The sequence below is a fragment of the Sorex fumeus genome, unplaced genomic scaffold, assembly GCF_029834395.1.
Source record: "Sorex fumeus unplaced genomic scaffold, SorFum_2.1 ptg000072l, whole genome shotgun sequence".
Lineage (NCBI taxonomy): Eukaryota > Metazoa > Chordata > Mammalia > Eulipotyphla > Soricidae > Sorex > Sorex fumeus.
In genome coordinates this window covers 40,725,455-40,741,488 of record NW_026606129.1, presented here as the reverse complement: position 1 = coordinate 40,741,488, position 16,034 = coordinate 40,725,455, and the positions used below count along the sequence as shown (strand labels likewise).

At 41.9% G+C, this 16,034-nt stretch overlaps 1 protein-coding gene across 1 annotated transcript in view; it reads right to left on the bottom strand.

The window, feature by feature from the left end:
• OXSR1 (oxidative stress responsive kinase 1) overlaps nt 1–16,034 on the bottom strand; it is an 88,236-nt gene that overhangs the window by 42,942 nt on the left and 29,260 nt on the right. Inside the window, exons 4-5 of the mRNA XM_056129506.1 lie at nt 11,109–11,250; nt 2,750–2,805 (exon numbers count right to left, since the gene is read on the bottom strand). Of these exons, the coding sequence (XP_055985481.1) occupies nt 2,750–2,805; nt 11,109–11,250 (198 nt within the window). The remainder of the gene's footprint in view (nt 1–2,749; nt 2,806–11,108; nt 11,251–16,034) is intronic.

The window sequence follows — 16,034 nt, the reverse complement described above, 5'->3', positions numbered from 1 at the left end:
CAGCTCAAATCGACATTTTAATTCCTTTGTGTGAAGTTTGCATTTCACGGCACAAGTTATTATGATTTCAAGCTCCAGAATTCCCTTTTGAATTTTCTCCCTTTACTATTGGTTTCATTTTGTTCATAGTTTCCTTAATTTTCTCCATGTCTTCCTTTAGTTCTTTAAGTATCATATTTAAGACCAGTTTTAAATTCTTTGTTTAGGAGACCAGATACTGGGTCTTTTTAAAGGCATATTATTTCTTTCCAATAAACTATACTTTCCTGTTTCACTGTATGTTGTATCTTTTTTTTTAATCAGACATTAGAAATTAATAATGGGGTAACTCTGAGATTCTATTAATTCTTCAGAGTCTGCTAGGTTTTGGTAAAGGTTGTTTTGGATTTGAAGTTTTGTTCTGAACGTTGTCTCTGTACCAAGCATTACCTGAGCATAAACTTAAGGTCTTCTCAGGTCTTTTCTGTTCCTTTTTGATGGTCATGGGTAGTCACTTTCCATTTTATCCCTGTATCGGAAGTTATTTTTTTAGTGTGCTAGTCTTTAACGTCTGGTTCCGAAAAAGGGAAGAGGAGAAAAATGAAGAGAAAGAAAAAAGTGCAGGCCTTTTATTAGGTCCCCCGGAAGTCACTCTGAAGAGGGGAAGGAGGCAAAACAACCAAGGCTGTGGCTTCTTCGTCTGCACCTCTGTCATCAAAAGCAACAATCAGTGGTCATAGCACAGATTACTGATACTTGGAGGACAAAGTCTTATTTGGCTACCACGACTCCTGTCAGACGTTGTCAGCTGCTCCAAAACCAGATACCTGCCACCTGACTGAGAAGAGGAGGGTGGGCAGCAGGTACTGATAAAAGCTGAAACTGACTCAAAAATCAACCACATTTACCAGCCTCGCCTTTCCCTGATGTTGGCATGTCTTCCACAGACTGCTGAGCTCTAAACAGGTCATTATCAGATTCTGCCAATCCGATTTCTGTCTAGGTGCAAAGGCAGATTCCTATCTGGTGTCTTTTAAGAATCCTTTCTTCATTAAGTCTTTATCACCCAAGTGTGTCTCCCTAAATAATATCATATAATCATGCCTGGTTTTGAACTCATCTAAGTTCACTTTATAAATCTTATATATAAAATATATATAAAATATATATTACATTTTTATCACCTTATATATTCGGTTTATGTATCTTTTACTCTGTTCTTTTAATGACTTCATAGATAGCTGTGATTCTATTCATTTATATAACTTAAGAGTATTCAAACATAGAAATTACAATTCATTTATTTTTTGATAAAGGATATTATAATAAAGATTATATCAAATATTTAATGGTTATGAGCACTAATACACAAATAAGCAGAGCTCCTCTAGCTGTATGTCTAGCAAAGTTGTAGAGTATGCATATCTGCATTGTCAGTAAAATGGCACCTGAGAGACAGCTCAAAGGGCTGGAGTGCATGCTTTGCATGCAAAAGTCCAGGGTTCAATCCCCAGCATCGCATGGTCCCCTGGGCACAGTGTCAGGAATAGCTCCTGAGAACTGCCAGGTGTGGCCCAAAATATAAATAAACAAATTAATGGTTATGCCAATGATTATGAGTACCAGAGATTTCCTTGTTCCACACCCACACTGACAAGTGGACAAGTCAGATGTTTGACCTGTCAGTCAGCCTAAAGTAGAATCACAGAATTACTTTGAAGGGATTCCCGATGACTTTGAACACCTTTCATTATATTTATATGTAATGTGTCATTTGGAAGCTCCTATACCAATCTTCTGCCTCCTCCCTTTTTTCTTTTTTTTTTTTGGTCTGGTTGCTGGCAGGATCAAACCCAGGGCCACAGACATACAAAGCATAGGCTCCATAACTGAGCCCTCTTTTGTCCATTTTATTCTGAGTTTTCCTTATTGAGCTTCTTATAGATTCTAAATTTGAGCCCTCTGTTAGTTACTCAGGCAGCAGATATCTTCTCTATTCTATGGCTTGCCATTTTACTGATGAAAAGCCATTTGCTCCTCATTATATGAATATATGTTGCTGCTTTTAAAGGAGTCAAATATCTTCTCCTTTATGTCAGAGCTTTATATGGTACCACCAAAACATTTCCTTACCTCAGGGCATGATGATATGGACCTCAATGAACTTCTAAAAGGTGATAAAATAATTTAATTTGGGGTGATCATCTTCTTCCTATGAGACACCTGACCTTTTGTGGACCCACAGCAGTGTGAGACCAACCTAAGCGCAGGCATTCCAGGACCACAGCCTGGAGGAGGGGGTGCCCCATCCAGATAGCCACATTTGGCAGGCATAGACTTCCAAGTCTTCAGCACTGAATATGCCCACAGTGTCCTCCACCTTGCAGAGAGGTCTCATCCAAATGACAAACCTCCCATTTCTCTAGGACAGAAACAGTTCTGTATTACCTCTCTATCAAATATTTACTCTGAACCACAATGCGATTTCTTGACCGCTTTCCTTCAAAGTAAAGTACTAAGTGTTCTGAGAATCCATAGCAGAAGGCCCTAATGAGAATGAGTGATAGATCACTGGAAGGGAATGATCAATGGTTAGAGAAACATCTCAGGTGAAAATAAGGAGAAAAGACTAGAGGACTCCTGGGGTGCAGCAGGGATGTGGCGACAAAGTACTTAAAGCTGGTCCAGGGAACAGGAGCAAGACTAAGAAAACATAAAAGCAGTGTGACTTTACTGACAAGTACACAGGAATAAAAACAAATATTGTTACCTGCAATCTGCACTGAGCCATCTTCTCCAAGAAGAATATTTCCAGCTTTCACATCTCTGTAAGAAAGAAAAAATTACATATTTAAAAAAGAATCGATTTTTGGAGTCACACAATTAATAGCAATTATTTACTACATTTACCACAACGGCAATATTTCTATGCTCTATGTTGCATGAAAGGGCACGAAGGCCAACAGAATAAATTCAAATTATTAGTACTCTGTACTAACATCCAAATGTCCTAAATAAAAAGCTATAGTGAGATATAGCATCTTACACTATCCAGAAGACTACTGTATCAGGCAATCTAGAAAATCCTTTAGCTTTCATAAATTACATTTCTTCAAACCAGAGAAACAGTACGATGGGTAAGGTATTTATCATGAAAATGGTCAACCCGAGTTCAATCCCCAGCACCCAATATGGGCCCCTAAGCCCTGACAGGAGTGACCCCTGAGTACATAGCCAAGAATAAGCCCTGAAAACTTTCGGTATAGCCCCTAAACAAAACAACAATTTTCATTTCATTTCATCATCCTGTTATTCGTCGATTGCCTTGAGCAGGCCCCAGTAACGTCTCTTTCATCCTAGCCCTGAGATTATATTCAAGGCTCTTTAGGAGAATGAGACCCATCATTGTTACTGGTATTTGGCATATTTGGTACGCCACAGGGAGTTTGCCAGACTCTGCCCTGTGGGCAGGCTACATTCGATAGCCTGCAAGTTTGTCCAAAGTAGGAATGAGACAATAAGATGTCATAAATCTTATCAGAACCTTTTTTTATGACATCTTATATATAATATATATATATTATATATATATATACACTGTAACACTGTAGCACTATCCTCCCGCTGTTCACTGATTTGCTCCAGTGGGCCCAGTAACATCTCCATTGTGAGACTTGTTGTTACTGTGTTTGGCATATAGAATGCGCCACGGGGAACTTGCTAGGCTTTGCCGTGCAGGTATATATATTCTCTAAACCCTAATATATAATCAGCATTTTAAAATGAGGCAGGATAGTAAGGGAATAAGGAGCTTGCCTTGCATGTAGCCAATCCCAGTTTGATACCAGATGTGGTGACTTATGGTCCACTAGGCACTGCCAAGAGTGGACCCTGAATGCTGCTGTAGTTGCCCCCCACCCATCCAAATTTTATGACTAAAAATAAATATAGCCTATTAAGCAAAGATCCAGTTCTAGAAAATAGCCAAGAAAGAAAAGCCTCGCTAGCTCCCGAGAGCCTTGTCTGCAGCGAAGAGCCTAACCCACCCATGCCTGCCCAGGCCCAACCTCAAGTCTTCCACGTGGGCCCAGAAAATCATTCTCTGGTGAACAATGAGCAACAGTCCCCTAACTGATGAGCAGCATCACTTACATAGGGTACAACACTTGCCTGAACATACACCACAGTAGAAATTGTGTGACTACTTTCTACTTTATTTGTATCAAAGCAATTCTTAGGATCTTTTTACCAGAGACTGCCTGAGAATGAAGACTGCATGATCCTCCCAACAAACCTAACGTGTCTGGCTCAGGACACTGCAGACAGGAGAAAACTGAGAACAATCTCTTCCCTCTCTGACAAAGATCATTCAGCTGAGTCAACCAGTAGTACTCAAGTCCCTTTAGTGAGCTCATCTGGAGTAATATCCGCAAAATAAAAATATTCATATATTTAGTCACTTCCTCCTCTGTTTTTTAGTTAGTATACATCATTCTTTTTCTTTTTGGATGGGATGGGTTTGGTGCCACACCCGGCAGTTCTCAGGGCTTACTCTGGCTCTGTCCTCAGGGATCACTCCTGGTAGAACACTCTTGGGGGGACTAGGAAGGGTTCCAAGGACTGAGCCCGGGTCAGCCATATGCAAGGCAAGTGCCCTATATGCTGTACTATCACTCTGGTGCCATCACTCTCATTTTACTGGGTTATATCTAGGCTCTTATCTTACTACATTTTTATATTATCTGCACTCACATAATTTAGGATTAGGAGGTCTATCAGAGATTCATCTGCCACTATGTCACTAAAGAGAAGACAAATGGTCAACGCGAGTTCAATCCCCAGCACTCGATATGGGCCCCTAAGCCCTGAAAGGAGTGATCTCTGAGTACTTAGCCAGGAATAAGCCCTAAAAACTTTTTTTTTAATTAGTGAAACACCATGAGGTACAGTTATAGACTTACAAATTTTTGTGCTTGGGTTTCAGTTATACAATGATCGAATACCCATCCCTCCACCAGTCCCATTCTCCACCACCACCAGTCCCAGTATCCCTCCCACCCCACTTCCCCCATCCACCCTACCACAGTGGCAGGGCATTCCCTTTTGTTATCTCTCTCCTTTTGAGTGCTGTGGTTTGCAAAAGAGACATTGAGTGGCAATCTTGTTCGGACTATAGTCTACTCGCATCACGCATTTCCCATCCTGAGAGGAACCTCCTAACACCTTTATTTGGTGCTCCCTTCTCTATCTGAGTTGCCTTTTCCCCTAGCGTGTGTGGCTGTCCTCAAAGCCATAGAGTAATCCTCCTGGTACTTATCTCGGCTATTCTTGGGTGTTAGTCTCCTATTTTGTTATTTTATGTAAGCCCTAAAAACTTTCAGTATAGCCCCTAAACAAAAAACAAAACAAAAAAATATGTATGTATATATACACACATATACATATAGGACCCTTCTCAAGTCCTTCTGTAGAACAGAATACTCAGTTCATCAATCCAATAAGTGACGTAAACCTTTATTTCCCCCTCCTCATTATCTCACCTCTCAATTCCCACCCCCAAAAAGACCAGCTGAATTGTGGCATTGCTTATTTAATATTAACACTAGTGAATATATTAATATGTAACAATCTCAACCTAAATAATTTTGGTTTTATTTTGGTTTATGGATCACACTCAACAATGCTTCCATTCCTGGAGGACTGGGTGATCTATATAGTATTTGGGATCAAATCTGGGGGCTCCTGTAGGTAAACGATAAGCTCCAGCCTAATGGGCTTATCATCCAGCCTCCAAATAGTCTATGTTTTTCTCCTTCTCTACTTTCTCTTTCTCTCTCTCTCTCTCTCTCTCTCTCATTATATATATATAAATTTTATATATATAAACTATATAAATTATACACACACACACACATCTACACCCCATACACCTATACATATGTATAGAGAATCTCCTGCCCCCATGCCTGGCTGTCCTCACCGGGGTCCCTTGTAGGGGGGCGGGTTGAGTTTCCCTCCCCGCTCTGAGCAGAGCCCCGACAGCTGAAGACCTCCAGAACCAGCCACAACCTTGCTGAGACCACTCTCCACAAGCATGAAAGCACCAGCAGAGGAACAAAGGCATGCGGGTCCCGGGGCTGAGATCTCCAAGCCTGCTCTGATCGGGGCTGAGCATCCTCCACCCAGATCCTCCATCTTCCTGTCAGCAGGGGTCACACCCACCAAGTGCCCCCGGCGCCAGGTAATCCCATCAACGGCCAAGACCCAGAAACTATAAAACCCAGGTCCCGGAAGAGAACAGCGCAGAGTCTCCTGCCCCCGCGCCTGGCTGTCCTCGCTGGGCCCCTTGGAGGGGGGCGGGTTGAGTTTCCCTCCCTGCCCTGAGCAGAGCCCCGGCAGTCAAAGACCTCCAGAACCAGCCACAACCTTGCTGAGACCACTCTTCACACGCATGAAAGAACTGGCAGAGGTACACAGGCCAGTGGGTCCCAGGGCTAAGATCCCCAAGCTGCTCAAGTTTGGGACTGGGCCTTCTCCACCCAGATCCCCCATCTTCCAGTAGGTAGGCGTTACACCGACCAGCTGGTGCCGGCGCCAGGTGGTCCCATCGACGGCCAAGACCCAGAGACTATAAAACCCAGCTCCCGGAACTGACATCTTATTATCTAGTTCTTACTCTGGAGAACCCAGCAGGCTACCCAAAGTATCCTGCCCGTACGGCAGAGTCTGGCAAACTTCCCGTGTCGTACTCAATATGCCAAAGACCAGTAACAATAGGTCTCATTCTCCTAGCCCTGAAAGAGCATTGAACATGGCTCTTTTAAAATCTCAGGGCTAGGAAGGAGGAGACGTTACTTGGTGCCTGCTCGAGGCAATTGACAAACAACAGAATGATCGTGATCGTGATGTATATGTGTGTGTGTGTATATATATATGTGCATATATATATCCGTGTGTGTATGCATATGCGTGTGTATAGAGAAAGTGAAAGTTACATTTCAGTTTCTTTCAAAATCAAGAGACAAAGGAAAGAATGCATTGTTTATACTGCCTCATCCCTGCATACACATGCATACTCATACACGCACGTACACACACACACAAAACCTATCTCAAAAGTGTCACAAGCAAATAGTGGAACGGTCTCTCCTGGAACAGGGTACTAAACTTTTGAGGAAAGCAATATTTTGCTTTATTTTGGGCAAGGCAATCACTGAGCAATGGTTGGCAACTACTCCTGGCTCTGTGCTCAGGGGTTGCCCCCAGTGGTCCCAGGGATCAAACGTAGGCCTCCCTCACACAAAGCATGCACTCAGTCTGTGAGCTCTTCTCCAGTCCCAAACAGGTTTTTAAGTTTGGTTTTGCTTTGAATGCCTTATTAAGAATCGTTTTATACTTATATTAAAATGTGAGAAGTTGGTACAGTTACCTTATGCCAAGTTCCCTTTATTTTTCCCCCCTAATTAACATTTTGCCACAATTAATGAACAGGTACGACTGCACAATTATCAACTAATGATGACAATTCATTGTGACTTTTAAAGTTTTCACCTAATATCCTACTTCTGTCAAGATTCCAGAATTACAAAATTACATAGCATCCAAGATCAGCACTTTAGTGGTGTTTAAAGGTATGTGTGTGTGTGTGTGTGTTGCATACTATTAACATAATTTAGTACAACAAATCTAAGAAGATTTGTTTTTTCTTATCAAATCCAATTTTGTGTTTGAATTTTTAACATCATCGGTATTACCTATTCATGCTCTGAAAATTTCATTCTTTCATAAGTAAAGATAAAGTAATCCATTTCCAGGAGGGCCTGCACTTTGAATGACAACATTTCCTGATGAATCCTCCAGATAATCAATTCATGCTTCCCTTTTGAAACTAAAAGTTTATCTATTACACAGCATACTACTTTATTTACATAAGTAAATTGCAGAGGCCCTGCATACAGCCAACCCTGGTTCAATCCCCAGCATCCCACTTGGTCCCCGGGGCCCTGCCAGAAATAATTCCTGAGTGCAGAGCCAGGAGTTACTACTGAGCACAGAGGGTGTGGCCCAAAATTTAAAATCAAAAAAATCTTTAAAGAGAAAAACATGCTAGAGATGGAGATAATTATTAGACCAGCTCTACCAGTGCCCAGCCCACCAGTGCGTTGGGTCAGCACCAGGGCCCAAGGATGCACAGTGCCGAGGATGCCTGGGCCAACCTGTGGGCTCTCGGATCCCAGGGATACTCCCAGCAAGGCTCCAGGGACCATATCCTTCCAGGAAAAGAACTTGGGCAGGTCACTATACTACCTCCTGGCCCCTAAATCCACTCTTAGTAAGAAAAGCATCTCATTTTATTACCATATGGTTCTTTAAAACTCAGTCATACATTGATTTGAGCTTCTAATATAATTTTCTTCTCTCAAGATTTTAACATTTCTTCCCCTTTTTTCAAACACTGTAGAATCTGTTGCTTTATGTGTTGCGAGTTTTGAACCACACTCAGTAGTTATAACTTAGTACCTGGGAACTGACCCTCGAGCCCCACACATGTAAGGTGAGTGCCCCATCACCCCCTGTACCCTGTCTTAACATTTCTTACAAAACAGGTCTACCAATGACAAATTCCCTCTGTCACTGTCACTGTCACTGTCCTCCCATTGTTCATCGATTTGCTCGAGCGGGCCCAGTAACGTCTCCATTGTGACAACTGTTACTGTGTTTGGCATATCAAATATGTCACGAGTAGCTTGCCAGGCTTTTGCCGAGAGGGCAAGATACTCTCAGTAGCTTGCCAGGCTCTCTGAGAGGGGCAGAGGAATTGAACTCAGGTCGGACAAGTCTCAAAATGGAGACATTACTGGGCCTGCTCGAGCAAATCGATGAACAACAGGACAAATTCCCTCAACTATTATTTTTCTGAGAAAGTCTTTTTCGTCTTTTTGTATAGGTTTTTTTTTTTCTTTTTGGATCACACCTGGTGATGCACAAGGGTTACTCCTGGTTCATGCACTTAGGAATTCCTGCTGGCAGTGCTCAGGGGACCATATGAGATGCTGGGAATCAAACCCGGGTAGGTCACGTGCAAGGCAAACGCCCTACCCACTGTGCTATCACTCCAGCCACAAATATTGGTTTGGTTTTGGTCTTGCCACTCCTAATTCTGTACCATGTGGTTGCTCCTGGCAGAACTCCAGGGATCATGTGGTGCTGGTGATCAAACCCAAATTTACTGCATGCAGAACCTGTGCTCAACTCCACCAAGTTCACTTTCCAGCCCCTAAATATATTTTCTTTTTTATTTTACCCTCTTTTTGGGGGTGTGTGTGAGGGGGGGGCACTGGGAGGGATACCTCACAGGAGATCTCAAGAATCACTGCTTACAGTAAAAGTTACTACTTACAAGTAAGAGTTACTACTTACAGTAGTGACCTCAAGATCACCACTGGTGATTCTTGGCCAAATGAAGTGGCTATTCAATGTTCATGCCTGGGGATGTGGCACGGCTTGGGCATGCAGTGCTGGAGATTGCTCAGGTGAGCCCAGTGGTACCTGGGAGCTCCAGGGTCACATCAGGGGTGCTGGGATTCTCCAGAGCTGGACCTGATGATGTTCAGGGAGCCACGTGTTGCCAGGGATTAAACTGAGTCACTTGCATGCAAGGCAAGAACCTTCTCTCAGGTACTCTATCTCCAGACCCTAAATAATTTCTTAAAGTTGTGTAACCCTAACGTTATACAGAAGTCCTACTGACATGACGGTCAAGGGGGTAGAAGGAACTCCATGATTAAGTATGACCATACAGTGAGCCTGAATTTCTTGGCTGTCACCTCAACAAATGCTTTCCAGTTCCTGTTGCAGTGAGACAGAAAGGCTTGAAAGGGTTAGGTTTAAGTATTTAATTTTCTCCAAGTGAGGAAGTTTCTCTGAAATCATGATTATTAAGGACACACAAGCTAAAGAGCAGGTTCTGGGTAAGGAGAACAGAATGCTCAGGGCTTATTTCAAAAGTGAGAGGGGAATATTTCTGATCTTCACTCTGAGAAACTAGTCAAGAAGTTATAGATATAAAACATAAAAATCTACCAGTCCTGGGTCAGGCAAATAGCTCAAAGGGCCAGTACATATGCAATGCACACAGGAGGTCCAGGTTTGATCCCAAGCACTGCATGGTCCTTGAAACACTCCTGGGAGTGACTACCAAGCATCTGGTGGGAGTAGCCCCTGAGCATTGTCAGGTGAGGCTCCCAAAGCTTTCTCTCACTCCCCTCTCCTCCTCTCTCCTGCGTTCTCCTCTATTCTACCCCCTACCCCCACTTCTCTCTCTCAATTACAGGGCCCTTTAGAACTTTCCATTCTCAAACTCATTCAGGACAGCCCCTCAGTAATGTGTCAATTACAGATAAAGGTACTTGAGAAACTCTTTTATTTTGTGGTGCCAAGATCAAAATCAGGGACACACGCATGCCAGGTGTCTTTTTGCTCTTCTGCTAAGTCACACCCCCAGCACATCAGTTAGTTTAGGTTTTTCAGCCCCAGGATTGGCTCTGCCCCTGAGCTTTTGCTACAGTGAGCTGTAATTCTCTATGGACCTGTCTAATTGTGAAGGTATCACTCTATCCTATGACCTCGATTCCTAATAGATATGAGAAGAATTGCTGACTTTCAGTCTGATCAGCTTTTTAGCTTCCAAAGCTCTGACATGCCAACTAGGTAAGACTACATCTTAGCCTACGTTTCACAGTATACTTACTGTCAGACGTCCAAAGCCGTCACTATACAGATGATGTCCTCTGATTAGAAAGTCACTGCCTCCTCCCTGCACTATTAGCTGAACTCTTACAGCAGGAAGGGGCAGACCGAACAAAACCCAAGGATCTGCTTGCCAATTAAAAAATTTCTATTTCAGAGGACTACATGGGCATCCTGACAATGCTCTACCCTCCAAGTTATCAAGTAATACAGGAAATATTCTTCTCTTTGACTTTCCTCAGAAAGACCCTACCACTCCCACCAAAAAGGAAGTCCAGTGCTCTGCCAGACTCAAGATACTGGAGGAGATATAATGTGCTTCACTGAGTTTTCCTCCTGGTCCTGCATATCCAAAAGAGAATGCTTTGACGCTTACACACCTGTGAATCTGTCCATTTTTGTGCAGGTATTCCAACCCCTCCAGCACTTCTTTAAGTATCGTAGCAATGGTAGGCTCATCTAGGACTCCACTTTTGTGCTCTCCCTTTGCCACAATGTATTTAATTATATCCAGAACAGAACCTGAGAACAGAAAAGACATGTTTCCTGTGAGTTTTTAATGCATTCTATATAATTCACAATCGTTTTGAAATAAAAATGTTGTAAGTAGAACTTTTTATGAATTTGATGGTAGGGGAAAGAACAAATTGGTTACATAAGAAAACATTTAATGGGGCTGGAGTGATAGTACAGCAGGCAGGGCTGGATTTCATCCCTGGCACCCCATATGGTCCCCCCCAAGCCCTACCAGGAGTAAGCTCTGAACACAACCAGGTATGACTCCAAAACAAAACAAAATTATGTGGGGGCTTAAGCAATAAAAAGAGCCCACAAGATGGTTTAAAGGGTTGAATACTGGCTTTTGCCTATGGGAGGCAGGGGCTGGATCCCCAACACCTACTGGTGTCTGAGTACCGCCAAAAGGGACCCCAAGCACAGAGCACATGGCCAGGAGTAGCCACCAAGCCCCTCTGGATACTGCCCCCCAAATAATGATTAATAGGTAAGGCAAAAAAAGCTATAATAAAAAGGATTTTTAAAAGCCTCTCTCTTTAAGCAGCAGCTTTACATATCAAGTTCATTCTCTCCCAGATGGGAAAGATTACTATTAAAGATTCAGACATAAAGCAATAAAAATTAGAGAACGCAGATTCCCATAACTGATGATTATGGTAAGAAAATGCCTATGAGAGGGACCAGAGAAATAGTATAACAGGTATGGTGCTTGCCTGGCACACAGACAACTCAGGTTCAATCCAAGCAATACCCCTGGGTAAAGAGCCTGGAGTAAACCGTGAGCATCACCGAATATGGCCCAAAAACCACAACACCCTAAAGGAAAGGGAGAACAAAAGGGAATGCCCTGCCACAGAGTTGGGGCAGGGTGGGGGGGAGGGGGGGAGGGCTACTGGGTTCACTGGTGGTAGAGAATGGGCACTGTTGAAGGGATAGATACTCGATCATTGTATAACTGAAATCCAAGCACAAAAGTTTGTAAGTCTACAACTGTACCTCATGGTGTTTCACTAATAAAAAATAAAATTTTTTAAAAATACCTGTGAGAGATTTCTAAGATTTCTGATGGCCTAAGCCCCATAGATCATAAAACAAAAGCAGAACAATCTCCAATATTAGAATTGTTTCAAGAAATCTGAAACAAGACTATACTAAAAAGACTGGATGTCCAATTTTTGGGGAAAGTCTCAATGATTGTAACTAAATTTAACAACCACACATACACACTTGCTGAAAAGTTGTCCTTGGGGATGCTTTTATTTCACAAATGTAGAAAGAAAAACTATGCACTTCCAAATAGAAAGAAGTGGTCTAGATGTAACCATAAAAACAGAAAAACTGAACACACATTTAATTTAGCTCCCACTTAAAATCTACAAACTTGATTTTCTTAAACATTATCACATTTCCCCTCTCTAATTACTGGGATTTACAAGACTGTGATCCATAAAGGGGGAGACCTAAGGGAAAAGTTTTGTTCAGCTTAGTTGAATCAATCACATAATAATCCCCAAAGAAAAGCAATTACACAGCCAGGCGAAATGCTTTGTTCTTCTGAGAAATCCAACTCTTGCAGGGAACTACTTAGTAAGAAGACAGCATCTCTATGAAAGCCAATTAGGTTACATGTTTATAATTTAAGGAACATCTAAAATAGAAAAATTACTACTGGAAATTAAGTTTTCAACACTTTTTATTATTTTAGTAATTATGCCAAAGAATATTCAAGATACAGAACTGAGCAGTTATTTTGGTCTTTTGGGCCACATCCAGAGGTAATCAGGCATCAGCCAGCAGTGGTCAGGGACCACAGGAGTGCTGGGAATCAAACCCAGACTGACCGTGTGCAAGCCGACAGCCCTACCCACTGTACTGTCACTCCAGTCCTACAAGAATAATCTTTAACACATGAAGATTATCATTCAGCCAATCAATAAAAAAAAACAGCTGCCAGACGTTATAGGCTATCATTCAAAATATGTGATGGGACTAAGCAACTGCATTTTCAAAAGCATTTTTGCCACCTAGTCTTCTTCAATAAAGGCTGTCCAGTGAAATTCAAGGATCTCTTAAAGTGAAAGCAAATGATGTAAAACACTTAAATTAATGAAAAACAAGGCGGATTTCATATAATTTTTGTTAACAAAGCCATCAGTTAAAATGTAAATAGATTTGGAGTCATTTCTAAGCCCCTTCAAAAACCACAGAACAGTACATTCAGAAAGCAATGCAAAATTATTACTGTCCACAAAATTATCACTGAATATTAAAAGTATACTGAAGGAATAGTGAAGCGGCTGGTATAAGACAATAAGAAATAGAGAGATAATACAGCGAGTAGGGTGTTTGCCTTACACACAGCTGACCTGGCTTCAATTCCCAGCATCCCATATGGTCCCCTGAGCACCACCAGGAGTAATTCCTGAGTGCATAGCAAGGAAAGGAGTAACCCTTGTGCATCGCAGGGTATGACCCAAAAAGAAAAAAAAAAAAGACAATAGAAGAATCCAAAAGTAAGTCATTCATTTTAGTTTTGAGTATTTTTACCAACATTAAATCAATCTTTAGCCACTAATGCTTATTTTGATTCCTGAAGACACAGGAGGATTCTGAGTATCCCATTTCAGACCAACAAACACCCGTCGCTACTACTTAAACATCTAAAGTTGGCTGCTAGTAGAACCAGATGTTTCACCTGTGTCTTGCTTACTTAGATCAAGCGAGTCCCATAACGATTACCTCACAGATACAAAACTGAAAGCAACCCTGAACAACCAACTTATTCATGGAACCCTTAAAGCACGACAGCAATTTCACTTTTCCACTCAGAAGGGCCATTGCCAGTGTTGCTCAGGGGATCATGCATGCTGGAGACTGAACCAAGTGTTCCCACATACAAAGCACACACTCCAAAGAAACACTTCTCTGAGCTATCTCACTGGCACCTCGGAACTTTCTTCGATATCTTGTTTTCTAAAAACCTTACTCTGTAGCTTAACGCTAATCAATCAAGAAACAGCTATTTAAATCAGAAGTATTTCTAATCGGGAGCAGGGGAAGTGATAGTACAGTGGGTAGAGCGCTTGCCTTGCACACCACTGACCAGGGTTTGACCTCCTGCACCCCATGTGATCCCTTGAGCACTGCCAGGAGTAATTCCTGAGTACAGAACCAGGAGTAAGTCCTGAGCACTGCCAGGTATAGTTCCCCACCCCCACCTCCAAAAAATGTGTTTTTAATTTTTAAAAATTAGATTCCTTTGCTTTGAGTGCCTTATTAAGAATCGTTTTATACTTATATTAAAATGTGAGAAGTTGGTGCAGTTACCTCATGCCAAGTTCCCTTTATTTTTCTCCCCTAATTAACATTTTGCCACAATTAATAAACAGGTACGACTGCACAATTATCAACCAATGATGACAATTCATTGTGACTTTTAAAGTTTTCACCTAACATCCTACTTCTGTCAAGATTCCAGAATTACAAAATTACATAGCATCCAAGATTAGCACTTTAGTGGTGTTTAAAGGTATGTGTGTATGTGTGTGTTGCATACTATTAACATAATTTAGTACAACAAATCTAAGAAGATTTGTTTTTTCTTATCAAATCCAATTTTGTGTTTGAATTTTTAACATCATGGGTATTACCTATTCATGCTCTGAAAATTTCATTCTTTCATAAGTAAAGATAAAGTAATCCATTTCCAGGAGGGCCTGCACTTTGAATGCCTGGCAAGCTACCGAGAGTATTCGATATGCCAAACACAGTAACAACAAAAGTCTCCAATGGAGACGTTACTGGGCCCGCTCAAGCAAATCGACGATCAATGGGAGGGCCTTTACCTTACCTTACCTAGATTCCTTTAAGTTTACCTGGAGTTTCCTTTCAAGCAAATTCCAACATTCAGTAACACTTTTTAATTAGCCAAGGAAAAATCACCCCCCCCCCCCAAAAAAAAGAAAGAAAAGGAAGAAAAAATTTAAAAGAAAAATCACAACATAAGGAAGCACCTTAACATTGACAGAATTTTATCCTGTTTATTTATTTTGGCTTGGAGGTCACCTCCAATGGGACTAGGAGGCTATGCCTGGCTTGGCGCTCAGGGGTGGCTCCTAGTGGGGTCTGGAATACCACACACTGCTGGGGGTCAAACCCAGGGCTCCTGCACACAAAGCCTCGGCTCCAGCCCTTTGAACTCTCGCCCCAACCCCCAAGCTTAAAAATTTAACTGTGATGTTTAGCTGGTTGATGGGTTTAAGAGTGACAGCTACAATTCATTAATTATTAGCTTATTAAATTCTACATCAGTATAATGTTTCTAAATAAAAATATGCTTTTAAGTATTTTGACTCAAAAAAAGTTGATGTGAAAGATAACATATTCGTCTATTTTGATATAGATATTTCTAATTCTTATCATTTTTTGTTCCTTAAAAGGAGCCCCTGCTCATCAACGGTTCTGTCTTCTCAGTTCCTCTGATTCCCTGCCAGCCCTAAGCCATATCACACTCTTCCATCCTGCCTCCAGATCCGTGTCACCCGCACAGTATCTGGATCACCTCTCTCATGCTAGATGAACCAACTCCCACATCTGGTTTCAGGGAATTAGTTAACACCTAACTCCTCAGGTCTCAGCTGAGCATGGCCTCCTGAGGGAAGGCTGGTACCCCACTGCACCCAGCCTCCTTCAATAAGGTGAGGATCCCCTGGTGCCTGTTCCCATGGCACCTGATACTTCTCTTCACAGCCCGCTGCACACATCTAATTATTTAATTGCAACTTTTCCTT